General features: G+C 43.5%; 1 protein-coding gene across 1 annotated transcript in view; it reads right to left on the bottom strand.

Annotated features, from left to right (window-relative positions):
• The window catches only part of LOC137571517 (glutathione hydrolase-like YwrD proenzyme), a 115392-nt gene that overhangs the window by 24878 nt on the left and 63848 nt on the right, over positions 1–26666 (bottom strand). The window contains exons 6-8 of the mRNA XM_068280742.1: positions 20848–21000; positions 7097–7184; positions 6331–6502 (exon numbers count right to left, since the gene is read on the bottom strand). Of these exons, the coding sequence (XP_068136843.1) occupies positions 6331–6502; positions 7097–7184; positions 20848–21000 (413 nt within the window). The remainder of the gene's footprint in view (positions 1–6330; positions 6503–7096; positions 7185–20847; positions 21001–26666) is intronic.

Here is a 26666-nt window from a genome sequence, read left to right as displayed (position 1 = left end):
GCGATTCTCTCTTCAATTTTTGTAATTAAAACGCATGTATTTTATTTGCCCATCTGTCCCGGTTATTACACCGTTTCAACGATGTCCCTATCACAATTTATGGTGCCACTATTTTATTTAGAAATAAAGGTGCATTTTTTCAATTTGCGTCCATCACTATTTATAAGCTTATAATTGTAAATAATATAATAACATACTTTCTTGACATGCATATTTAAAAAGTTCAGACCCTCGGGTAACTATTTATGATGTTTTTATTTTTTTATTGTATTTTTTTTTTTTATTTTTTTTTTAATGAAAAGTGTATGTGGGTAATTTTTGGTGTGGGAGGGAAATTGCTAATTTTAAATGTAAGATAATGTAACTCTTTAATTAAAACTGTGTGTGGGTGCAGTTTACTATTTGGCCACAAGATGGCCACAGTGAGAAAAGTCCTGGATGCGAACGATGTCGCATCCAGGAACTTAAATGCAGGGGAGTTGTTTCCTGGGGGGCAGAAATACCACGCTCTCTGGATAGAAAGCGTCGGTATTTCTGCGGGGAAGTTAGATCGGTGAATGGGAATTATATTCCTATTCACTGATTGGGGGGCTAGCGGCCGGCGGCGGGTGCGCGCGCGGGCGCACGATCGCGCGCACCACGCAGGGAAAGTAGCAGTGCCTTTCTGGACGAGAAAGCTCGTCCAGAAAGGCCGAACTGGTTAAACTGTTTGATTTATCATGTATGATTCTGTGCCTGTCTTGACTACTCTTCTGCTTCCTGATTCTGTACTTCGCCAGCCCGTACCGTTATCGACTATTGGCTTGGTTTCCGACTATTCTCTTGTCTCACGTTTCTGTACTGCTGCCGCCTGATCTGTTGCCGAACCTCATTTTGTCTGACCTTTCTCCCTTCAGTGGAACGTCTCCCACTGTAGGGTTCTATCAGAAGCTTGCCTCTTTGAGACGACCGCCACTAGCAAACCCTTGCTGCTAGAGGCCGAGACTTCTCCACTCCGTCCTTTGGAGCATCTCACACACAGGGTAAACACACCTCTGAGGAATTACGGTGTGGTGGATATTTCCACAGACTTGAATTTACACTGTATATTATTATTGTTGTGTGCTGTTCCAGCTTGCTGGAGGTTGCTGGAGGTTGTATCTCTGTACCCTATAGAGATACTCTATTGTACCAAGCACCCTCTTGCATAAGATTGTATCGTGTCACGCTATACTTGCATTATTGGTGATTCTGCAGATCACCATATAATCAGGTATAGCATCTGTATTATTGGTGATACTGCAGATCACCAATAATCAGAATAGCGGTGCTTGCTGACACCAATCGTTACACGTACCTTAGATCTCTCATGCTTGTGGCATTCAGAATTCTAAGATTTTTTTTTTGTGTGGAGTGAAATATTTGGTCCAATTATTATAATTAAAGTGATATGAAACTCAGCATTTCCTCTTTGCTCTTAAATATTATTTACAGCATAAAATCTACTACCACAAAAAAATTGTAGCAGAACAGTATCCAAATAGTTAAACACAGCACTTTCTTCTTCAGTGGAAAGCTCCTTGCTTCAGTGGGCAGCTTCTGGTCGCACTCTCGAAGAAGTGATAACATTAACTTTTGTTTACATTGCTGTCAGATACATTTAGTAAACATTAGCAAACTGAGCTGTACTGAGCTGAAAAGCAGAAAGAGCTAAGAGAAGTGATCACTAAATACATTTCAATATATAAATAAAGCAGCTATGCAATAAAATGCAATGGCAGCTTTCAGAGAAGATAAACTGTACTTTGGGAATCTATAATTTGTAGACAGACAATATTACTTGTGCACAAAATCAAATGTGATAACTGCATGGGTAATAAAACGTAGGAAAGCACATTTTTTATTGAATGTTATGTCAAAGTTTTATCCCATTTTAACAACCTAATTATTTGTAGGGGGGGGGGGGGGGGGGGGTAGGTGAATAGAAGCGATTGGCCTATTATTACCATGAGGGGGTGAAGACAGTATCTAGTCAGCTGTGATGGATGTCTAAAGCACACACCTAAAACATACATGTCAGAGCACCTGGTCTGCCTGCTTGTTCAGGATCTATGGCTAATAGTATTAGAGGCACAGTATCAGCAGGAAAGCCAGGCAACTTTCAACGATTAAAAAATGAATAAATATGTCAGCCTCCATATCCCTCCCACTTTAGCAATGCTTAGCTTTGGTTTTCTAGAGCTGTTCTGCCCAAGTACAGGGACAAGTACCGTATATACTCGCAAGCAAGCCGAATTTTTGACCCTCAAAAAGTGGGTCAAAAGTTGGGGGGTCGGCTTGCTTGCGAGTGTGTAAAAAAAATTAAAAAATGAAGCCCCCCTCCGCTTCCCCGTTCCCCCCGCGGCCGCCGCTGCTATTACCTTAGCTCGGCGCCGCTTCTATTCCCCTGTCCTGCTCGTATAATCCACAGCAGCGCGCCCCACGGCTGCTGCTGTGATGAGGGAGCCGTAGAGAGAGAGTGGTTCCCATAGTAACGGCGATACACATCGCCGCTACAGGAAGCCGCTCTCTCTACGGCTTCCTCCCTCATCACAGCAGCCGCCGTGGGGCGCGCTGCTGTGGATTATACGAGCAGGACAGGGGAATAGGAGCGGCGCCGAGCTAAGGTAATAGTAGCGGCGGCGGCGGGGGGTGGGTGGGGGGGGTGTAGGCGGCAGGGGAGACACACTTCACTATACTACCTACGCTGGCACTATACTAGCTATACTGGGGCACGTCACTAGCTATACTGGGCACTATTGTGGGCACTATATTAGCTATACTGGGGCACGTCACTAGCTATACTGGCCACTATTGTGGGCACTATATTAGCTATACTGGGGCACGTTACTAGCTATACTGGCCACTATTGTGGGCACTATACTAGCTATACTGGGGCACATTACTAGCTATACTGGGCACTATACTAGCTATACTGGGGCATGTTACTACCTACGCTGGGCACTATACTAGCTATACTGGGGCACGTTACTAGCTATACTGGGCACTTTACTAGCTATACTGGGGCACGTTACTAGCTATACTGGGGCATGTTACTACCTACGCTGGGCACTATACTAGCTATACTGGGGCACGTTACTAGCTATACTGGGCACTATACTAGCTATACTGGGGCACGTTACTAGCTATACTGGGCACTATACTACCTACGCTGGGCACTATACTAGCTATACTGGGGCACGTTACTAGCTATACTGGGCACTATACTAGCTATACTGGGGCATGTTACTGCCTACGCTGGGCACTATACTAGCTATACTGGGGCACGTTACTAGCTATACTGGGCACTTTACTAGCTATACTGGGGCACGTTACTAGCTATACTGGGGCACGTTACTAGCTATACTGGGCACTATACTAGCTATACTGGGGCACGTTACTAGCTATACTGGGCACTATACTACCTACGCTGGGCACTATACTAGCTATACTGGGGCACGTTACTAGCTATACTGGGCACCATACTGGGCACGTTACTAGCTATACTGGGCACTATACTAGCTATACTGGGGCACTACCTACCCATACTGGGCACTTTACTAGCTATACTGGGACACACTGGGGGGATCACACGGCCTGCACCAATCCAGCATTTCCTACCCCCGGCTTATATGAGGGTCAATAATTTTTTCCTGTTTTTTGGGTAAAAGTTGGGGGGTCGGCTTATATGCGGGTCGGCTTGCTTGCGAGTATATACGGTATATAAACAAATGTCTATGAGTACCCACACTCTGGTGATAGGCTGTCCTCAGGAGTGTATGAGTACCCACACTCTGGTGATAGGCTGTCCTCAGGAGTGTACGAGTACCCACACTCTGGTGATAGGCTGTCCTCAGGAGTTTATGAGTATCCACACTCTGGTGATGGGCTGTCCTCAGGAGTGTATGAGTACCGCACGCTGGTGATAGGCTGTCCTCAGGAGTGTATGAGTACCCACACTCTGGTGAAAGGCTGTCCTCGGGAGTGTATGAGTACCCACACTCTGGTGATAGGCTGTCCTCGGGAGTGTATGAGTACCCACACTCTGGTGATAGGCTGTCCTCGGGAGTGTATGAGTACCCACACTCTGGTGATAGGCTGTCCTCAGGAGTGTATGAGTACCCACACTCTGGTGATAGGCTGTCCTCAGGAGTGTATGAGTGCCCACACACTAGTGATAGGCTGTCCTCAGGAGTGTATAAGTACCCATACTCTGGTGATAGGCTGTCTTCAGGAGTGTATGAGTACCCACTCTGGTGATAGGCTGTCCTCAGGAGTGTATGAGTACCCACTCTGGTGATAGGCTGTCCTCAGGAGTGTATGAGTACCCACACTCTGGTGATACGCTGTGCTCAGGAGTGTATGAGTACCCACACTCTGGTGATAGGCTGTGCTCAGGAGTGTATGAGTACCCACACTCTGGTGATAGGCTGTGCTCAGGAGTGTATGAGTACCCACACTCTGGTGATAGGCTGTGCTCAGGAGTGTATGAGTACCCACACTCTGGTAATAGGCTGTGCTCAGGAGTGTATGAGTACCCACACTCTGGTGATAGACTGTGCTCAGGAGTGTATGAGTACCCACACTCTGGTGATAGGCTGTGCTCAGGAGTGTATGAGTACCCACACTCTGGTAATAGGCTGTGCTCAGGAGTGTATGAGTACCCACACTCTGGTGATAGACTGTGCTCAGGAGTGTATGAGTACCCATACTCTGGTGATAGACTGTGCTCAGGAGTGTATGAGTACCCACACTCTGGTGATAGGCTGTGCTCAGGAGTGCTTTGGCCTTATGTGATCCCTATTCCCCTTCTTTCACACTGTATGCAGACTTGTAAATTTGATCTTGAGTTTATATCGTGTTTTGCGGCCCGGGGACCACTTTCTGCCCAAATTTTTCACCCGGGATGGGGGGGGGGGGGGGGGGGGGGGGTTGGGCAGTCGGCATGTCCTAGTGGACAGTGTGGGGGGGGGGGGGAGTTTAGTTGCCCCAGTATGGCTAGTATAGTGCCCCAGTATAGTTAGCATAGTGGCCCAGTATAGCTAGTATAGTGGCCAGTATGGCTAATATAGTGCCCAGTATAGGTAGGTAGTGCCCCAGTGTAGCTAGTATAGTGCCCAGTATGGTTAGGTAGTGCCCCAGTATAGCTAGTATGGTGCCCAGTATGGTTAGGTAGTGCCCCAGTATAGCTAGTATAGTGCCCAGTATGGGTAGGTAGTGCCCAGTATGGGTAGTGCCCCAGTATAGCTAGTAAAGTGCCCAGTATAGCTAGTATAGTGCCCAGTATGGGTAGGTAGTGCCCCAGTATAGCTAGTATAGTGCCCAGTATAGGTAGTATAGTGCCCAGTATAGGTAGTATAGTGCCCAGTATAGCTAGTATAGTGCCCAGTATAGCTAGTATAGTGCCCAGTATAGTGTCTAGTATAGCTAGTAGAGTGCCCAGTATAGCTAGCAGAGTGCCCAGTATAGCTAGCAGAGTGCCCAGTATAGCTAGCAGAGTGCCCAGTATAGCCAGCAGAGTGCCCAGTATAGCCAGCAGAGTGCCCAGTATAGCTAGTAGAGTGCCCAGTATAGCTAGTGGAGTGCTCAGTATAGCTAGTAGAGTGCCCAGTATAGCCAGTAGAGTGCCCAGTATAGTGCCCAATATATAGCTAGTATAGTGCCCAGTATAGCTAGTAGAGTGCCCAGTATTGGTAGTATAGTGCCCCAGTACGGGTAGGTAATGCCCCAGTATAAGCGTCCCCCCCCCCCCTCCGTGGCCGCCGCTGCTGTTACCTTAGCCAGTGGTCGCCGCTGCTGTTACCTTAGCCGGCAGCCGCTTTCTCTATTATATTCCTCTCTCCTACCCGGCCCCGTGTAAGTGATTCACAGCAGCACGCCCCACGGCTGCTGTGATGATGAGGGAGGAAGCAGGAGACGAGAGACCGCGGCTTCCTGTAGCGGCGATGTGTATCGCCGTTACTATGGGAACCGCTCTCTCTTCTGCTTCCTCCCTCATCATCACAGCAGCTGCGGGGCGCGCTGCTGTGAATCACTTACACGGGGCCGGGCAGAAGAGAGAGGAATATAAGAGATAAAGCGGCCGCCAGAGGTAACAGCAGCGGCAGCCGTGGGGGGGACGGGCGGGGGGAGGTCAAGAGGAACGTCCAACGTACCGGCAGTGGGCCGCGGACCCCTGCCCTAAAGGAGGTTAAACTCCACCAGAATAATGGTCTTTCATGTATAGAGGCAGCTGAATTTTCTTTTGGTACCCAACTGATGCTTTTTCATGTGCAACATACTTGTAGCTGTACTGCAGAGAAAACAACTTACCTCTGTAAATTAATATATTTGGACCGTCCTGTGGCATATGCTTTACTAATAAGTTCTTCAGTGGGAACTGGCACAACGGCAGGGTCAGCACAATACCAAGAAGCGTCTGACACACTTAACTTCACGGCTTCAGTAAGTATATGGATGTAATCGGCACTGTTATGGCCCATCTCTGGAATGACACATATCAGGCATGACTTCTAGTGACATGACAGGTCACCAATACACAGTAAACCAGAAAGGCACAATGGGGTGATTCACAAAGCTTATTTACTTCCACCTTAACTGTAAGGAGAGCTAATGCATGAGACAGACGAACAGAGCAGGATCATCCACCAGGCAACCTAGGCAGGTGCTTGGGGCCTAGTGGGTGTCCAGGGGCCCACCTGCAAACTTCTCTGACCTCTCTCCACTTCAGCTTACCAAAAGTACCACAAAGGGGCTTTGGCGCCTTCTACTACCTTGCCTGGGCCCCATTACATCTTACTTAATCTCTGTAAACAAATGAGGAGAGGTACGTAAGAAGTAAAGTCAAATACGGAGAGATAAATCATGAGTTAAGCTAGATAAGGAGAAAAAATATGAGATAAGTAATAATAATAATTATTATTAAGCATTTGGTATGATTACATTAGTCAAGTCAGATACGGAGAGATACATTGTGAGTTAATAAAATAAGGGGAGATAATTCAACGGAAAAACTTTGTGAATCAGCCCCAATGTTCTTTTACTTAGTGGACCAGTTTTCAGAAGAAGTTACCGGTACCTTCTATATGGAAGTTTTCCAGGATATTCAAAGCCATAAGAGCAACGATCCCTTGGCTAGGAGGTGGTACTTCCCAGACTTTTATTCCCTATGTAAAAAGCAAAAAGAAGAGTCTGAACATGTGGCTAGACTGGAGCACACCTAAACTGCCATTACAAGATTCTGCAAATGCAAATTAGATCTGAAAAAGACATGAAACATGTTTACAGTGAAGTGCAAGTGGAAGGGTCTACTTTACCTGTATCTCCTATATACCGAATGGATCTGGAGGCTTAGAACCATTTGGTTTTTACTGGATGAGGAATATCCAAGCATGTAATTGAAAACGAACTGGAAACCTAATGGTCTTCTGTGAGAACCGGCCCAACATTGTGTTTGGAAGATTTGATTTTTGGCCCCCCAGTGAAAGTTAAAGACAACTTTTACTAAATGTAACTTAATGATTAAAATTACTTATATTTTACAATATTCATGTATAAATTCTCTACTGTATAGTCAGTGTGAGCCCACTGTAAAATCTTTCCTGTGGAATGTCTGCTTGCTGTGTGTTCCGAAATGAGTAGAAACAACACCTGGCGCCATATGCAATTCACTTTTTCTCCTGAGTTTTCTCCTGGGAGATAATTTTCATATTCTCTTTATAATAACTTTTTAGCACTCTGCAAAGGAAAAAAGTAGGTGAAAAAGTACTGTCAAAATTATTTTGAGCATTTGTTTGTTTGCTGGTGGTTTAAAAGGTGTTTTATTTACAAGTTGTGAAAATATCATCTAGGAGAAAACTCAGGTGAAAAAGTGATTTGCATATGGGCCCTGGTCTCCCAGAGTGCACTGAGAGGAGAAGGCTGCATAACTAAATAGCCTAAGCAGAACATCAGTGGGAGGGCAGGGTTTCTCACCACTAGACAGCAATAGATAGATATATGAATTGTTTCTGATGCAAAAACCAGGACCATAAAAAATTGGATATGCTGAACAACATATTATATTCTACTATAGGTTTATGCGGGTGCCTCTAAGATTTAAATTGTTCACTGGAAAGTATTATAGGAGATGTGTTAGGGCCATCTAAATGAAAAATAAGAAAAAGGAATGGAATGCAAGTAATTTGATTTTAAGAAGACCACAAATATGTCTCTGGGGTGTAGTACTTATTGCCTAGGGCAATTGTTGAGTGATATTAAAAAAGTCATACACTCAAAAAGGATAGCGCAGTAATTTGAGCACCAGGGATAGTGGCTGGTAGAATACCAGTGAAATTACTAATATTCCACTATTGGACAATGGGTAATACGATAGTAACATATATGTGAAAATGGCCACTATTGTGCTTTCAATAAACCTAACCCTACTCTCACTTGAACCCACCCTCTATTGATCCATACTGTACCTCCCCCACTGCAATATCTGCTGATACTCGTGCCGCATTCCCAGATACAAAACTCCTCCAGCAATATGCGCAAAATTACATCGGGCTCCAGTGGTGACCAAATTACTCACTGGGCGCTTCAATGGTCACAAATAAGATTGGGGTCTATGCGGTGAACATTTTACTGCAGCGGTGCCGGAGCCAAAATTACCCACTTTATTGAGAAAAGGGCTCCAGGAATTTTAGTATAGTAGCATGAGTAGGGAAGCTAAGGCAACATTTGTGTGGGAAGCAACAGAGATAAGGCCAGAGGCGGGGTAACATTTCAACTTCTTAAGCTGGCCACTAACTGTCCAATTTGTAGCGAGAAATCGTTCGAGCGATCAGAAATTCTGATCGGATTGGTTGTAAATAATCTCCATTGGTGGACACAATCGATTATGAACGAGTGAAAAAAAATGTCGCCCGAATGAATTTTCGTCGAACGAAAATTTGGATTTTGTTGGTGGTCGTGATAGATAGGAAGCAATGATTGGTTAGTTGATGGTGTAGTGAACGATTTTTCGTCCGATCAAAATTTCTGATCGCTCGAACGATTTTTCAGTAGAAATTGGACCGTTAGTGGCCAGCTTAATGATAATCTCCTTGTGAGGATCTTGCTGTACTCTTCTGATTGCACCTAGCCTCTATTGGTCCTACAATCACCATGATAAGCTGTGCGGTTTCTATGGCTGCCCTGAGTTTCTACATGAAAGCTCCTGAAATAGGAACAAGGATCTTTTTGGGAGCTTCTGCACTTTACTTTGTGTAAAGAGGTCAGTCATCCATGGTGGATAAAATGTCAGCCTTTCAATACACTTTCTCACAACTGATACTTCTTGGCTGCCAATAACACAGTGTAAATGAGAATTATTATTATTATTCTCTATGAGTGTATATCTTGTCGCTGACTGTCCGTCAGAGGAGCTCACAACCTAATCCCTACCATAATCATAAGTCTATTGAAGTCTAGGACCAATTTATAGGTAAGTCAGTTAGGCAGTTCATTAATTTGTATGTTTTTGGGATGTGGGAGGAAACCAGAGTTCCTGGAGTAAACCACCGCAGACACGGGGATAACATACAAACTCTGTGCAGATAGTGCCCTGGCTGGGAATCGAACCAGGAACCCAGCGCGAGAGTGCTATCCACTACGCCGCCATGCTGCCCAAAGAGAATCCATTAATGCATCTAACATAGAGAACTACTAATGCTCTGACATCAAAGACAACTACTTAACCACCCTGGCGTTCTATTGAGATCACCAGGGCGGCTGCGGGAGGTTTTTTTTTTTAATTAAAAAATAAATATTTCATGCAGCCAACTGAAAGTTGGCTGCATAAAAAGCCAACTAGAGGGTGCTCCGGAGACGTTCTTCCGATCGCCTCCGGCAAGCAGAACTAACAAGGAAGGCTGCAATGAGCAGCCTTCCTTGTTTGGCTTTCCTCGTCGCCATGGCGACGAGCGGAGTGACGTCATGGACGTCAGCCGACGTCCTGACGTCAGCCGCCTCCGATCCAGCCCTTAGCGCTGGCCGGAACTATTTGTTCCGGCTGCGCAGGGCTCGGGCGGCTGGGGGGACCCTCTTTCGCCGCTGCTCGCGGCGGATCGCCGCAGAGCGGTGGCGATCAGGCAGCACACGCGGCTGGCAAAGTGCCGGCTGCGTGTGCTGCTTTTTATTTCATCAAAATCGGCCCAGCAGGGCCTGAGCGGCACCCTCTGGCGGTAATGGACGAGCTGAGCTCGTCCATACCGCTAAGGTGGTTAAAGAACAATAATAATTTACATAACTTAATGATTACATTGTTTTTTTTTTTTAGAATATTAATTTAGAAATTTAGTTAATGTATGGCCATAGATAAATCTTATCCTACCCTGATTTACATTTTTTACACAATAATTAGTTAATTGAGCAATAACAAGGTTCAATGACAAACATAACTTGCATAACTTCTGCAGTACAGACAATATAACAACAGGATTTTATAGCAAAAAGACTGGGAGTAAAGGTGCGTACACACACACTACTGTAACGAACGATGGGTCCATCAGACCCTCCCGCTGGGCGCGCCCTCTGCAGACAGTAGAGCGTGTGTACAGTCTGTCGGCAGACTGATAAGGCTGTTTCTGATAGGCTGTTTCTGAACGATCCGTTCAGTGGATCATTCAGAAACAGCCTTATCAGTCTGCCGACAGACTGTACACACGCTCTACTATCGCTGAACGCGCCCCCAGCGGGAGGGTCTGATAGACCCATCGTTCGTTACAGTAGTGCGTGTGTACACACCTTAAAACTAACAGTAGGCCATGCAAATGGTTGTATGAAAAACATTATTCACACAGAGAATGGCATCTCTGCAGCATGTCTACTGTGTTTCCCTGAAGACAGTGAGGTTGATTCACAAAGGATACTTATTTTTCACCAACAGTAAAGCCCCATACACCCACTCAAGCAAACTCACTCAGTAAAAGCGACAAAACAAATTTAAACAACTTTAAATGGCGGCAAGATATGTCTTAATGTGCACACGACAGACACACACACTGCACGATAAAACGAGCAACTGTTGGTTGAGAAACACGATTTGCATATCCCTTAAAGCGAAGGAGAGGTCTTTTTTGAGATAGTTAAAAGTAAAATCATACTAGATTTCTGTACACATTGCATTATTCAAACGACTTTTCCCCGTCCTTTCGAAAATCAATCGGACAACCGGAACGATTAAACTTCTTGTTATCTGTCGATTGCCATCTCTTTTCTCGCTCAGTCGTCCACACGTCTACACGTGAAGACTGTCGTTCAATGTTCGCAAAACATTTGATTTTTGCTCACTGTAAAAGACGTCCGTTGTGCGTGTGTATGGGGCTTAAAGAGTGCTAATGCATGAGATAAACAGATAAGGAGAGATAATTCATGAGATAAATAGATAAGGAGAGCTAAACCATGAGTTATTTCAAATAAAGAGAGCTAAACCACGAGTTGAGTTAGATAAGGAGAGCTAAACCATGAGTTAAGTTAGATAAGAAGACCTAAACCATGAGTTAAGTTAGATAAGGAGAGGTAAATCATGAGTTAAGTCATTTAAGGAGAGATAAATTGTGAGTTAATAAATAAGGTGAGGTCATATAACAGAAAAGCTTTGAGAATCAGGCCCATTGTCTTATTACATTAATTTTGCTCTAAAATGCTAGGGCTTATTTTCAGGGGATGTCTTCTATTTCTATCAGGAAGTGTCTCTCAGCAGAACATTTCCTGTTTCTTTGTACTGTGCTGTTCCTGCATTTGAAGGTATGCTACTGTACTGATCAGGCACCGGCCCTGTCATCCCTGCATACAGCTGATAACCTTGCTGATGACAGGACCGGTACCCATTCTGCACTGCACTGCACCGTTGTGTCCCCTCTTGCTGGCCACCTCTTCCTCCTCCTTAAAGGGGTTCTGTGGAGTGCTGCAATAAACAAAAATGGACACTTACCTGGGGCTTCTATCAGTTCCCTGTAGCTGTAATGATCCACGCCGTCCTCCTCCGATCCCCGTTCCCCGCCGCTGGCACCTGTCGTCTAACAAGACAAATAGTGTGCGCTCCCGCTCGCGTCTCTGGGAGCTTACTGCGCAGTACAAGGTCCCTGGGGCGCACGCTCGCGTGGCCATGGCTGTGCAGCCGCAGACGCGTAACCAGCGGCAGTGATCGGAGGAGGATGGCGCTGGACATTACAGCTACAGGGGGGCTGAAAGAAGCCCCAGGTAAGTGTCAGTATTTTCGGGGTAGGGCTTATATTTCAAGCATGCTCAAAATTCCAGCTAGGGCTTATTTTTCCAGGAAACAGCACATGACAGCATGACAGTAATCTAGGAAACTATAACATCACAACTATTGAATGCACCAGTAATTCAATTATCATGGATTCAAGAATGGATGTTTAATTAGAAAGAAAGAAAGACAAAAGGGAAACAAAACAAATACAGGTGAGAGAAACAGAAAAAGAGAGAGCCGAAAGATAAGGAAAAAGTAAACTGGGTGAGAGGACAGGCTCCACAGAATAACAATTTGTAGAACACACAACTTACATTCTGACAGATCCTGGCTCACACCAGGAGGGAATGGGGCATGTGAATAAATCCAAAAGTGCTCTTTTCTGGCATCATATGTTCTGATTTACATGCTTTAATGTTTCAATAATGTTGTCATGTTTACTGCTGGTAAGGTGACTCACTATGGAATGTATTTTTCTCCCCTTTCTGTGAAGTGAGCAGGTACATTGCCTGATCTCCCAGAGTGCTCTGGGACAGAAGGCTGCATGACATCATAGCCTGGGCCAAGCATCACTGGGAGGATGTGGTTACAAACCAATATACTGAGACTTAATATAATTAAGGTAAAAGTGGGTCTCCTGAATCATTTATTACATTCTACTGTATGTCATTATGAATCCTTTTTAACGATTTAAGGTAGCTTGAGAAAATTTGCTGTAAAAAGAAGATATCTGCGTGTTGTGCGAGTTTTAATCTAGATTTTCTGCTATGTAGCAATAAAGTGTTATTGACGTTTCTATTTCTGTTAGTTCCGCCGGCACTCTTTATATGGTAGTCTATCTTTACTATGTGTAATTTACATTTATCAGATTTAGAAAATCCCTGACATTCACACAAGGTACAACTGTTTAAATCCATTAATACTACAGTGATAACGCTCAGAATTTCACCATTGACCGATAAACTTCCTTATCTGCATACTAAAGCGTGACATGAAGCTATATGTGGCAAAGCAGAATGAAAAGAAAATAATTTTTTTTTTATATGATGTAAACTTATGTCAAATAAGCAATCTAAACTGTATCTAGAAATAAAGGCCAAGAGAAAAAAATGACTGACTAGAAATTCCATCCCTTATATTTAGGGGAAAAGGGGTGTTGGGGGGGGGGGGGGAGCACTGTACCCTCAGGGTAGCCAGGACACCATCCATTGCTATGTCTCCTGGGGAGCCAAGCCCACTTGCTGACTTTTGTCAGGGTCCACCTGGTCCCACAGCTGCCGGCCTCCGCCCCACCACCTTGGTTAGTAGTGTAGCCTTGTAAACCATAAATCAGGGTGCCCTATACCATAATAGCCGTACTATATAACTTATATGTAAATACAAGAGTGGGAGCATAACTTGAAAAGAACCAGGTTGCTCAAAAGTATAAGGGCCTGAGCCCACTTACGCAGTTGTGCGCAGTTGTGTCCGCTTTTCAGCAACCCATCAATGTTACAGATGCTGAAAAGCGGACAGAAGCGGACACAACTGCGTCAAAGGATTTAGGCCCTAAGAGATTTTTATTGGTCGATAACATCCTCATAAAACCATAAACACAACCTCCTTTCCACAAAGTTTCCACAAAATTCCATATCCAGGGCACAAAGGCAGAGGTACAAGTCCAGTACTTGTAAGATCGTGCATGTCACCTCAAAAGTTCCTGCGACTAGCAGAGTCCTATTCCATGGGGTGCCAAGACTGCTGCACCCAGGTTACCGGGACTTACCACCTCAAACTGTTTGATTCAAGTCCACTGCAATGGCTACAGGCCCCATGGGGTCAGGCCACCAATGTTACTCTGCACACAAAGCACAGCCCACACTCTCACCAGCAGTTGATTCCCAAGTGAGATAGCATGGCGAGATGAAGTTTTTCCAGTGGTGGAGTTTAGGTAAAACACTGCTCTCACAAGCTGGGGCAGGACACTTCCAACTGACTGGCAGCCTTTTTGTGACCCCTGCTCAATGTTTGAACAGCTTGGCAGCACAGACCAACAACCTTCCTTCGGATCCCCACTGCAGCTTGCCCCGCTCCATCACGCCATCCCCTCAGCCTGACTCCCAGATGGGCTCCTGGTCCACTGACAATCTGCAGGACTGCATCCCGCAGCACACAGACATAGACAGACTGCGTAGCTCCTGATGCGTTGTGTGGTGTTTTTGCGTGCCAATATGATAAACATTAAAATTACAGTTTGGAATGCAACAAAATAAGTGCAAAGCCAAGACCATCACAGACTAAAGCTAAATGCCTGATGAGTAAGAATTCTGCACTACAAATATGATTATTGGTAAAATAAACTAACTATACACACTAAATAAAATCATGAAATGAGTTGTGTGATGTCTATGTATAATAAAAGTACGCTAAAAGAATGTAGCCATGTTAGCACACTTGTAGCATCAACAAAGAGGTTAAGAACTGTAAATAATACTCTATTTGCTACAGTTGTCATTTGTGTGGTAAAAAGCTACTTGTATTGTGCCATTTTGCATCTGCTCAAATCCATACTAAAGGTGGCCACATGCCATACAATTTTTTTCATTTTCATTTAAATTCAAGGAATACAGTAAATTTTCCTGACCAACGTATCTCACACAAAACAACACGGGAAATTTCTCAAGCGAATAACATTTTTTTTTTATTTTTAGATTTTGCTGTACAACCGATTGTTTTTATCGAATTGTTGTAAAATTGGATCATTTTATTGTGATGTGTCTGGCCAACTTAAAGATAGAAAGACACTTCCTAAATCGATCCTTATTGCTTCATAGAAACCCTTATGTTTCAGGACCACTCAGGGTCCCTTTTTCAAGACAAAGTCTGCTCAAGGCAAGAATCTGTCTGCCGCTTATACATAAGACGCTGCATCGGGAGATGTCGCCTCTATACACTCACTGGAGTGATTTGCCAGTGGCTAAACCACCCTGGCGTTTTGATTTTTTGCAGCGCTCGATTGCGGGTGGGTTTTTTTAGCCTAATTTTTTTTTTATCATGTAGCTAGTCTAGCGCTAGCTACAAGATTCCCCCCTTCCTGCGGCATCCCGCCCACCCATCCGATCGTCTCCGGCGATCATACCCAACAGGAAATACCGCTCTGAACGCCATGGCGACGATTGGAATGATGTCATCGACGTCATGACGTCAGGGGGAGTCCAGATCCACCCCATAGCGCAGCCTGGCGGTGATTGGCAAGGCTGCGCTGAGGGTCGGGGGGGGGGCCCTGTTTTGCGATGCGTAGTGGCGGATTGGCGGCAAGCGGCAGCGATCAAATTAAACACGCAGATAGCAAAGTGCTAGCTGTGTATTTTTTTAAAAAATTGTAAAAAAAGACCCACCAGGGGCTGAGAAATCCACCGCGGCGGTAATGGACGAGCTGAGCTCGTCCGCAACGCTAAGATGGTTAATAAACCTTGGCTTTACAAATGGTTTACATGAAGCAAAAAAGAAGCAATAATGAAGCAATTTAGGAAGTGCCAGCTTTTTCTTTTACTGTATACGACAGGAGTCATCCTCCCTTCAGCTGCAGCACTCCTGCGTTTAATAATAATGGTCGATCCCACTGTGAGCATGAGACAACTTTAACAGCTATTATTATTTAGTATTTATATAGCACTATCTTCCACAGTGCTGTGCAGAGTATATTGTCACTTAACTGTCCCTCAGAGGGGCTCACAATCTAATTTCCTAGTCATATGTCAATGTATGTATCATGTAGTGTATGTATTATAGTCTAGGGCCAATTTAGGAGGAAGCCTATTAACTTTTCAGTGTTTTTGAGATGAGGGAGGAAATCAAAGTGACCAGAGGAAACCCACACTGACACCAAGAGAACATACAAACTCCATGCAGATAGTGCCCTGGCTGAGATTCAAACTGAAGACCCAGTGCTGCAAGGCGAGAAAGACTAATTGCTATGGCCACCTTAGGAAGGAAACCTAAAGTAATTGAAAAAATGTTTAACTTGCCTGGGGCTTCTACCAACCCCCTGCTGCCACCCTGTGCCCGCGCCATCACTGAGCGATCATCCGGCGCCCCACTATCGATTTGGGCAACTCAGCCAGTCGATGGCCACTGAGCCTGCGTAGTCCTGGACGTGCGCGTCCTCAATTGCGCTCCCGTCGATGGGTGGGTTCTGCGTATGGGCAGTATGTAACAATCTCTACTGCTAATGCGCAGGACGCTCTGGCAACGGACGCAGTGGCCATTGAGTGGCTGAGTTGCCCAAACCGAAGTGGAACGCTGCGGCGGACCGGGGGATTGCTCAGTGGCAGAGCGGGCACAGCTGCAGGGGGCTGGTAGACGCCCCAGGTACCGGTAAGTAAACTGGCTTTTTTCAATTACTTTAGGTTTCCTTTAAGTGGCTGGTGATCAGGGTGAAAGGCAGGCAATTTGCATTGTTTAAAAAGTAATACATATTAGCCTCCATATTCCTCTCACTTCAGTTGTGCTTTGAAAGTACAACCTAATTTAGTTGACAAAAGAAGAAAGCTCATTTGAGTTTTACACTGAATACACTTTTACACTAAATATTTCTTTTAAAACCAATAGGCACGTCAGAATGTTTTTAAACAAAACTTCCCAGACTGTATTTAATAGGTGTGTCCAGCGAATAATGAGTTTGTGTTGTGGCTGTAAAGAGCTGATACTCTGAGTCACAGTGCTTGTCTGTGTGCCAGAACTACAATCATGTCTTTGGCAATCATGGTCAGTGTTGTCCTGTAAAGCATCTCTGTGCTCCCTCTGGTATTGCACAGAGCTTGTGTTTGTATATGCTCACAGTGATAGAAGGATTGAGGGAACTGGGCTGGGTGCGTTTGTCTCATGTGGCTGGGTGCCACGGGTTGGGCTTGGCTTGGTTTAGTATTGTTGGCATCACAAGAAGAATAGGCCATTTCTCAGACTCAAACAGTTTGGAAATACAATTATGAAATGGTTTCATCATATACCTAAACTAATATGATCTATGTAGTCGACCAGATTAAAACAAATCCAGTACTACAAATACACAATGATACCAGGAAAACAGAGGTTGATCTTTAGAAAGAACAGGTTATGTGATCAACCACAGAGGTCAACCAGCTAGCCTAATGCATCAGTAGTTCCCTTTTCCATGGGTGAACCTTACTGCTACATTCCAGTACTAATGACCAGTGACACTGGTGCCATTCACAGCAGAGGACGGGTGCATGGATGCAGTAAAAACAGGTCTGATTTATGCAAATAAACTAAAAACAAAAGAACTTGCTACAGGTCCCAAAATATTAAATAACACAGCAAGGACCCTAGATTGTTGAAAGAAAATACCATTGTGGGCCATCACTAAACTAATACTTACATGTATCAATAGAGAGGCATGTCAGTGATACCAATCGTGTAATTGTTTCAGTACAAACAAGTGTCTCAGCCTTGTATTGCTCCTAAACCAAATTATATATATATATATATATATATCCAGTATATCACATCTATGTGAGCAGCAGCATGTTAGATGGTAACAGTGTGAATAGGCCTACAGATATAGAAGCGTCACATAAACATCTAGAAACCATACACAGAATTTGGAAATTAAGTACTTTTTGTTTAATGCTTTCTATGTTTTTAGTACAAATTGTCTGCATGGGGGAGATCCAGAGTGGTGAGGGGCTGAGAATACTTGCCCTCATTCCTTCCCATACAGGGGTCGGTCCTCCAGATCAGGTGGTGCTGTGCCTATTTCTGTTATGGGGTGGGCTCGGGGAATCATTATAGCCTTGTAGGTTTTATTATTATTATTACTGATTTATAAAGATCCAACCTATTCCATGTTTATGACTCTCAAAGGTAGATAAATATGAAAGAAAAACTGGAAAGGTTACAAAATGAAGTAGAAATTGCTGGGCTATGTATCAATGCCAACAAAACAAAAAGGAATAAACAATACTGCTACAGTGAGACCGAAAATTACCGACTATGAAATACAACTTGTGGAGTTGTTTGCCTATTTAAAAAGTGTTACCAGAGACAGTGGTGAAGAAGAAAAATTAAATAAAGAAAGCTAACAAAGCATTTATCCAGCTGTACCCTATCTGGAGTTACAGACTACTCAGCAAGCTCATGGTGAACCAGAACTCCTAGGAGTTTGTAAGGGGCTACAATGGACCAAAGAGCCCTCTTGATAAAATGTTATGCAATACAACAGTTTGCCTTCTTAACCTGTTCAGCACCGCAGTGCCGAAAATCTCATGCATCCGAGCAACGTTCACCTCCCATTCATTCGCCTATAACTTTATTGCTACTTATCACAATGAATTGATCTATATCTTGTTTTTTCCGCCACCAATTAGGCTTTCATTGGGGGGTACATTTTGCTAAGAGCCACTTTACTGTAAATGCATTTTAACAGGAAGATTAAGAAAAAAAACTAAAAAAATGCATTATTTCTCAGTTTTTGGCCATTATAGTTTGAAATTAATATACACTATCATAATTAAAACGCATGTATTTTATTTGCCCATCTGTCCCGGTTATTACACCGTTTAAACGATGTCCCTATCACAATTTATGGTGCCGATATTTCATTTAGAAATAAAGGTGCATTTTTTCAATTTGCGTCCATCACTATTTATAAGCTTATAATTTTAAATAATATAATAACATATTCTCTTGACATGCATATTTAAAAAGTTCAGACCCTTGGGCAGTGGCGTAGCTAAGGAGCTGTGGGCCCCGATGCAAGTTTTACATGGGGCCCCCCAAGCACTCTATACATAACAATTGATACGGCGCACCAAAACTTGCCAATGGCAACTACAGTGTCAGAGGTGCAAGAAGAGGCTGGGAAACAGTTTGTTAGTGATTACCACTATTCACAGCATCTATAGAAATGATTATTATGAGCACAGGACCAATAGAAAGGTAATAATGTAGATGAGGGAGAGCCCTTCGGGGCCCTCTGGCCCAAGGGCCCCGATGCGGTCGCTACCTCTGCACCCCCTATTGCTACGCCCCTGCTCTTGGGTAACTATTTATGTTGTTTTTTGTTTTTTTTTTAGTTGTATTTTTTTTTTTTTTTTTTTATAAAAAAAGTGTATGTGGGTAATTTTTGGTGTGGGAGGGAAACTGCTAATATTAAATGTAAAATATTATATTTTTTTTTATTAAAAATGTATGTGGGTGCAGTTTACTATTTGGCCACAAGATGGCCACAGTGAAAAGTCCTGGATGCGAACGATCTCGCATCCAGGAACTAAAATGCTGGGGAGAAGTTTCCTGGGGGCAGAAATACCGCGCTCTCTGGAGAGAAAGCGTCGGTATTTCTGCAAGGAAGTTAGATCGGTGAATGGGAATTATATTCCCATTCACTGATCGGGGGGCTAGCGGCGGGCAGCGGGAGCACGCGCGGGGGCGTGCCCGATCGCGCGCACGAGCCGGCGGCAGCAGCAGTGCCTATCTGGACGAGGAAGCTCGTCCAGATAGGCCGAACTGGTTAAAACAGAAGGTATTTGCAATAATTCAGGTTGGAGTGAGCATATGATGTCTCCCACGATGCATCACTGCTGAGTATGCAAATTATCCTTTGTTGTCCCTGTAAGCTAACCAAACCTCCAGAACCGCTGGAATGCAATGATGTGTCAGCTTGTTAACTGTACAGAGCCACAATAATGCAACATGCATACAGACTGTTTCAGATTGGTTGATTACCAACAGTGCATGGCATGGATTAATGTGGCTCTATGGAGTAGGACTTGTAACACCCAGTTACAGACTACCCAGCAAGCTCATGGAGAACCAGAATTTCTAGGCGTGTGTAAGGCTATAAAGGATCTGGAAAAGTAAAAACATCTAAGAAAAAAACCCTAAAGTTTGATTTTTTTATACTAATACTAATGTAAAAGCAGTCCTTCTATACGCAAATGAAACTTGGAAGGTCATACAGCTTATTACCTATAAAATCCAGACCTTTGTAAACAGGTTGCCTACGGAGACTTATGAATATAAAATGGCCCGAGAAAGAGATAAAAATGAAGAGCTGTGGAAAACCACCAATAGAAAATGAGTTAAGGAAAAGGAAGTAGGGTTGGATAGGCCACACACTCAGAAATGGAGAGGAATCTATAGAAAGAGGAGATCTAGAATGGAATCCACAATGACCAAGAAGAAGGGGACATTCTCCAAGAACATGGAGGAGACAAGTGGAAGAAGGAATTAGAAAGATAGGAAAAACCTGGAATGAGGTCAAGAGAATAGCAACATAAATATTTGAATGGAGAATCTTCACAGATGCATTATAATCCACTGGGAGTTAAAGGAACAGAACAAATGTTATCACTGCTGGCAGTTGGGGCCCCAGAGTGTTAGGTTATCAAGGGGAGACAGAAGAATGAGTGTGAATATTGGGGAGGCAGCCTCAAAGTTTGCTGGGGGGCACATGATTCATAGTTATGCCACCTGCCGTTATGCAACATTTTAAAATGTATTTGTCTTGGGTTGTTTGACAATTACATATGTATATGTACAGCATATATGCCGTTTGTACAATAGAACAAACCTTGTATGCAGAATACTATTACCTTGTATATAGTGCAGACTGGCTGAACTATCTCAGTTGCGTGGCTTGAAAGGTCTTCAAGGTCCAAAACTCCACCACTACGTTGCACCACTTGCACAATTGCTTGAGCAATACGGCCTTCATAAAACCCCTTCTTTCCATCTTTAGAAACAGTCTGAAAAAGATTGAATATCTGGTTTAAAGACACCATGGGCCCCATCCAATTCACTATTTCTCCTAAGTTTTCTCCTAGGATATCATTTTCCATCTTCTGTTTAAAATAACGTTTTAGCACTCTACAATTGAAAAAATACCAAAACATAGGTGGAAAAGTTACTTTCAAAGTTATTCTGAGTATTTTCTTGCTAGCTGGTTGCTTAACAGGTATTTTTTTTAATAAGATGTGAAAATATAACCAAGAAAAAAAAGTTATTTGCAAATGGACCCCACCTATGTCTATACTTTTAAGGCCTGCACTCACTATGCGATTTCTACAACAATCTTTTCAACAACCGGCATTTTTTTGAGCGACAAGCGATGGTTTCTGCAATTGTGCTAAGTGGGTACAGACGTGCGATTGCGCGAACGAAATTTGGCGATGCACAGCTATAACTACCGTCATGGCAGATCTTTAAGATACCCAACGACTCCGCGCAAAGTACTGCCATCACATGACTTCCCATTTGCACCGGTCGTGTGCCGTCACATGTACCTGCACACAGGGGGGTGGAGCGGGGAACGCTCCTTCCCCCTGCACAGAAGACCCAGCATGCACAGAAGATCCAGACTGGATGCGACTGAGCTGTTACCAGGGCTGATCGCGGCTGAACAGCAGACTGCCGGAGGACGGCGTGGGACACAGACGAGCTTATGGGGCTGGAAGAAGCCCAGGGTAAGTATCAAATCTTTAGTTAACCACTTAAGGACCAGGTGCTTTTTGCCTGATCTGTGCAGCGTGGGCTCTCCAGCCCACAGCACAGATTAGGTTTGCAGCATGGCGATCAGACTTCCCCCCTTTTTTCCCCACTAGGGGGATGTCCTGCTGGAGGGGTCTGATCGCCGCCGGCTGCCTGTGATTTGCGGGGGGGCTCCTCAAAGCCCCCCTCCGCAGCGATTTCCGCCCTCTCTGCCCTTCCCTCTCTCTCGATATGGGGCTGCGCAGGACAGATATCCGTCCTGCGCCGCCTAGGATAGGCTTCAGCCTATCAGATGCCGGCGATCCCCGGCCAATCAGAGGCCGGGGATCGCCGATCTCCTTTATGGCGCTGCTGCGCAGCAGCGCCGTATGATGTAAACAGCGGGGATTTCTACCCCGCGTGTTTACATTTAGCCTGCGAGCCGCGATCACCCTTCGTGAACTGACATGGAACGGCAGCGGTTTCCATGTGATTCCACTTACGACCAGCCGCCGCCTATCGGCGTTAGGTGGTCATTAAGTGGTTTCTGGTACACTTTAAGAAGGTCTCAGGAAATCTTCTCTGCAATATCATAAAGGGACCCTGGGCAGTAGACAAAAATGCCCCCCTTACCTGGGCCTTCCTCCAGCCCCCCGTAAGTCGCTCCCGATCCCGCTTGCGACTTCGTTACCGGCGACACCCGGGCCAAGTGTCGGCCCAACACTTCCTGAACAGTGATGCTCTGCGTCATCACAGCGGCCGACGTGACACGCGGTTTTCTAACTCTGAACCGCGCATATGCAAGACTGTCACGCCGGCCGCCATGATGATGCGTAGTGGCTGGCATGATGACGCCGACGAAGTGTTGGGCCGACACTCAGCACGGGTGTCGCCAGTAATGAAGTCGCCAGTGGGACCAAGAGAGAGGCCAGGAGGATGCCGAGGGACCTCGCGACCTACGGGGGGCTGGAGGAAGGCCCAGGTAAGTTACCGATTTTATTTGTATCTACTGTTCGGGGTCCCTTTAATGAGATGGCTAGATTATCATGTTCATGGATTCTTTTAAAACAAATACTCAATTATCCTCTGCAGTTACCCAGACATGTTGCACCTTTAAGATATAGAAATGTATTGCTTTCCAGTTACTCATACATATACAGTTTAACCTCAAAAACACTTTAATATTCATCTAAATTCGAAATTTGTTTCATAGGAATATGGAAGAAAATAAAATATACAAAAGGAAAAAGCACAAGGCAAAAAGAAAATGGGGATGATTTATTAAAGTGCGCTGCTATAGCAACGCTAGTTAAAAAGCAACGTGAACATGCTACACGCGGTCGTGCTGTGTTACGTGCGTATCTCTTTCATTCCTATTAAAATAGGAATCTATACAAGAAAACAAGCAATATATCCAGAGTAACATGACTTCAGAAAAGAATTGACTAAAGGCGCCCATTAATGGTACAATTCTTAGTGAACGATCATATTTTTGATCAGATTATTCAGACCGCATTGTATAAAAAAGCAGGTGGGCCCATTCGATGATTACATTATTGATAGTTTCCTTAAAGAGGAACTTTAACCAAGGATTGAACTTCAATCCTATTAGTAGCTGATACCTCCTTTCCCACGAGAACCTCTGTATGACTGATATTGTGGTGAAACCCCTCCCACCATTTAATGTCATGACCAAGGTTCTGACAGTTTGCGTTGCCTTGTGGGAAATTATGGCTTTTTCCAAGCAAGCAGTATCTCCCTCTGTGCATAGGACTCTCAGAATCGAACATTCCAGACAGATCACCTGGCAGGACTAAAGCTGTGGCCACCTGTGATAAATTGCAGATGTAAATCAGGGAGAGGAAAGCTTTTACAATGGGCAAATACTGACTAAATTATCTATAAATGAATATTGTAAATAATAAGGGATTTCATTAATTATGTTATTTTCACTACAGTTCGTCTTTAACCATTTCCCCGCAGGTTGTTTTCACCTTATGGATGAGATGTATTTTCACATTTCAGCGCTTCTCCCTTTTAATCCCCAATAACTTTATCACTACTTATCACAACAAAAGCATCTATACCTTGTTTTTTTCGCCTCCAATTAGGCTTTCTCTGGGTGGTACGTTTTGCTTAGAATTATTTTATTCTAAATGCATTTTAATAGGAATAATAAGAGAAAAAAATGGAAAAAAATCACTATTTCTCCGTTTTCGGCTATTATAGTTTTAAAATAATACATGCTACTGTAATTAAAATCCACAAATTTTATTTGCCCCTTTGTCCCGGTTACTGTAAAGTTTAAATGATATCCCTAGCACAATCTATGGTGACACTATTTTATTTGGAAATAAAGGTGCATTTTTTCAGTTTTAAATCAATCACAACTTACTAGCCCATAATTTAATAATAATATACCCTCTAGACATGCATATTAAAAAAAATGTTTAGTCCCTAAAGTCTGTAGCTGAAATATTACTGGGAGGAAATTACGTCATGATTTGCTTCAGTCAAAAGAAGTCAAAATGGAAAATGCCAGAACCAGTTTTCTCTTTATTTACTATATTTAATTCACTAAAATCAAAACGTGGACAGTACAATACATATGTTATACAAGTATTTATCTACTTATAAATGTGTTTTTTTCCCACTGGGATAGTATCGCTGTCCATCTATTCTTGGAAAAGGTCCCTGTGAACCTTGTCTTATGTAACGTAAAAGGTATTTCCTGACCTACAGTCTACAAGAGGCTCTGTATTATCTGTGTTAACGTGCAGGTATGCAGTTTAATCTTTTGTGCTCTACTAAAAGATAAGGCTCACCTCAATATGATTATCAATACTCTGAATACTCTTGCGTATGAGACAGAGATATACTGATAAAAAGTTTTTCCATGAAGCTAGTGATTCATATTATGACAGCAAATCTGGGTACTTCCAGTGGGGTAAGCTGTACATAAATATGCCACATGTAAAACAGACATTAACAATGCTAAAGTTAAAGCTTAAAGAGACACCGAAGCGGAAAAAAAAAAATATGATATCATGAATTGGTTGTGTAGTAGGGGTAATTAATAGAACATTGCTAGCAAAAAAATATTCTCATATTTTTATTTTCAGTTATACAGATTTTTTTTTTTATAACATTGCATCATTCTCTAATGCTGGGTACACACACCCGCACTCAATGCCCCGCTCGATTACCGGCCGCTCGATTATTTCTGAGCATTTTGATGATTGTTAGGTCGATTCTCATGTAAAGTATGCCAAATCGACCTAACGATCCATCGAAACGCGAATCGAACATGTCGGAATTAATCGAGCGGCTGGGAATTGACGGGAATCGAGTGGGGCATCGAGTGCGGGAACGCACCCTGTGTACCCAGCATAATACTTGCAGTTTACACATTAATCAGCATTCTAAAAGTTTTTTCAGAACAGGCAGTGAACTTTTGAACTGTGCTGAACTGTTTTCTACAAAAGAAAAACACAATACAGTTGAGATAATCTAATCAAAAGTCAGAGCTCTCCAACTTTCAAAGTTGCAGAGCTCAATGGCTATTTGCATAGATAACAACTGAAGTTTCTTAACTCTTCCTGTACTGGAAACAAATATTAGACTTATGTCTCTGCTCCTAATGCTTTATATCTTAGCTGTACTACACAACCAATTCATTATACAGTGCATCATAATTTTTTTTTCGCTTCAGTGTCTCCTTAACCCCACCCAAAACTTTTACCTGGGGTTCATGACTTCCTGTTGCTTTCACAGATGTTACAAAGGACAACAGGAGCACAGACAACAATAAAGAAACCTTTTTACTAGAGTGAAATCGAGATTTACACTTTATTCTCATCAATACAGTTATACTTCTTGTTTTACAGTATGAACTATACTTTCAACATTATTTAAGGATCACTTATTTTGTAAAACTGAAAATGTGTACACATACATATAATACAGTAAGTGTCACAGCTGCATAGTGGATAGCACTTTCTCCTTGCAGTACTAACATCCCTGGTTCAAATCTTGGGCAGAACTCTATCTGGAGAGAATTTGTATGCCCCGTATTCCCCTCCCCCCGTTTACAGTCATGTTCCCACTGATAATTCTAGTATAATACATGAGGGTGCTTCGTCTCTGGTTATCTTTAAAAGCCCTTCTGTAATGTTGCTTTATGTGAGAGTGTTCTCACATGAGCAATGAACTTTTCTATCCAATCGCAAACGCCGCTCCATTTTCTGAGCATTTGTGATTCAATAGAAAATATAGGAAAATCGCTAAGTGCTTGCAAAAGCAATTTGAAAAGCGATTTTCCGAGTGCTTTTAATGAATAAATACATTGTATTTATTCATTTCTGGGGCAAAGAGTTCACTTCTTAACTGACATCAGGAAGTGAAAAAACATCGCTACACAAAAGTGCTTAGAAAAGCGCCTTTCTAAGCGCAAACTGCTCTGAAAGTGCTTAGAAAAGTGCTTTCAATATTGCTCCATAAATCGCTCAGAGCTTGCGATAACGCTGGCGATTTGTAATGTGAAAAAGGCCTTAGTGACATGACTTTGTACACTATGGAAAACGCACTGTGCAAGAGGTCAATGCTACATGAACACACAACAATAACAAGTTATCATGTATATTTCTCCAAGAGTAAAATGCACTTTAAATTACTTTCCCCCCCCCCCCCCCCCTATGTTACTAAGTACACTTACAGTAGTACTAATGCTGGCCATACACTTATAAATTGCAACCTGAGGGCTGGAACCCACAAGGGCGATTTTTAGAGCATTTTTGGAGCGTTTGAAAACGCTAGCATTTTGTAAAAACGCTCAGCTACTGTTAATGGATGGGGCAACTTCAACTGGAGCGATTGCGATTCAAAAAAATCGCAAGTGCAGGACATGCAGCATTTTGGTAGTGTTAGCGCTTCAATGTAAAGTATA

Source organism: Hyperolius riggenbachi, chromosome 4 (assembly GCF_040937935.1).
Source record: "Hyperolius riggenbachi isolate aHypRig1 chromosome 4, aHypRig1.pri, whole genome shotgun sequence".
In the NCBI taxonomy this organism is placed as follows: domain Eukaryota; kingdom Metazoa; phylum Chordata; class Amphibia; order Anura; family Hyperoliidae; genus Hyperolius; species Hyperolius riggenbachi.
Note: the sequence above shows the minus strand (reverse complement) of the source record. Positions and strands in the feature narration are given on the sequence as shown.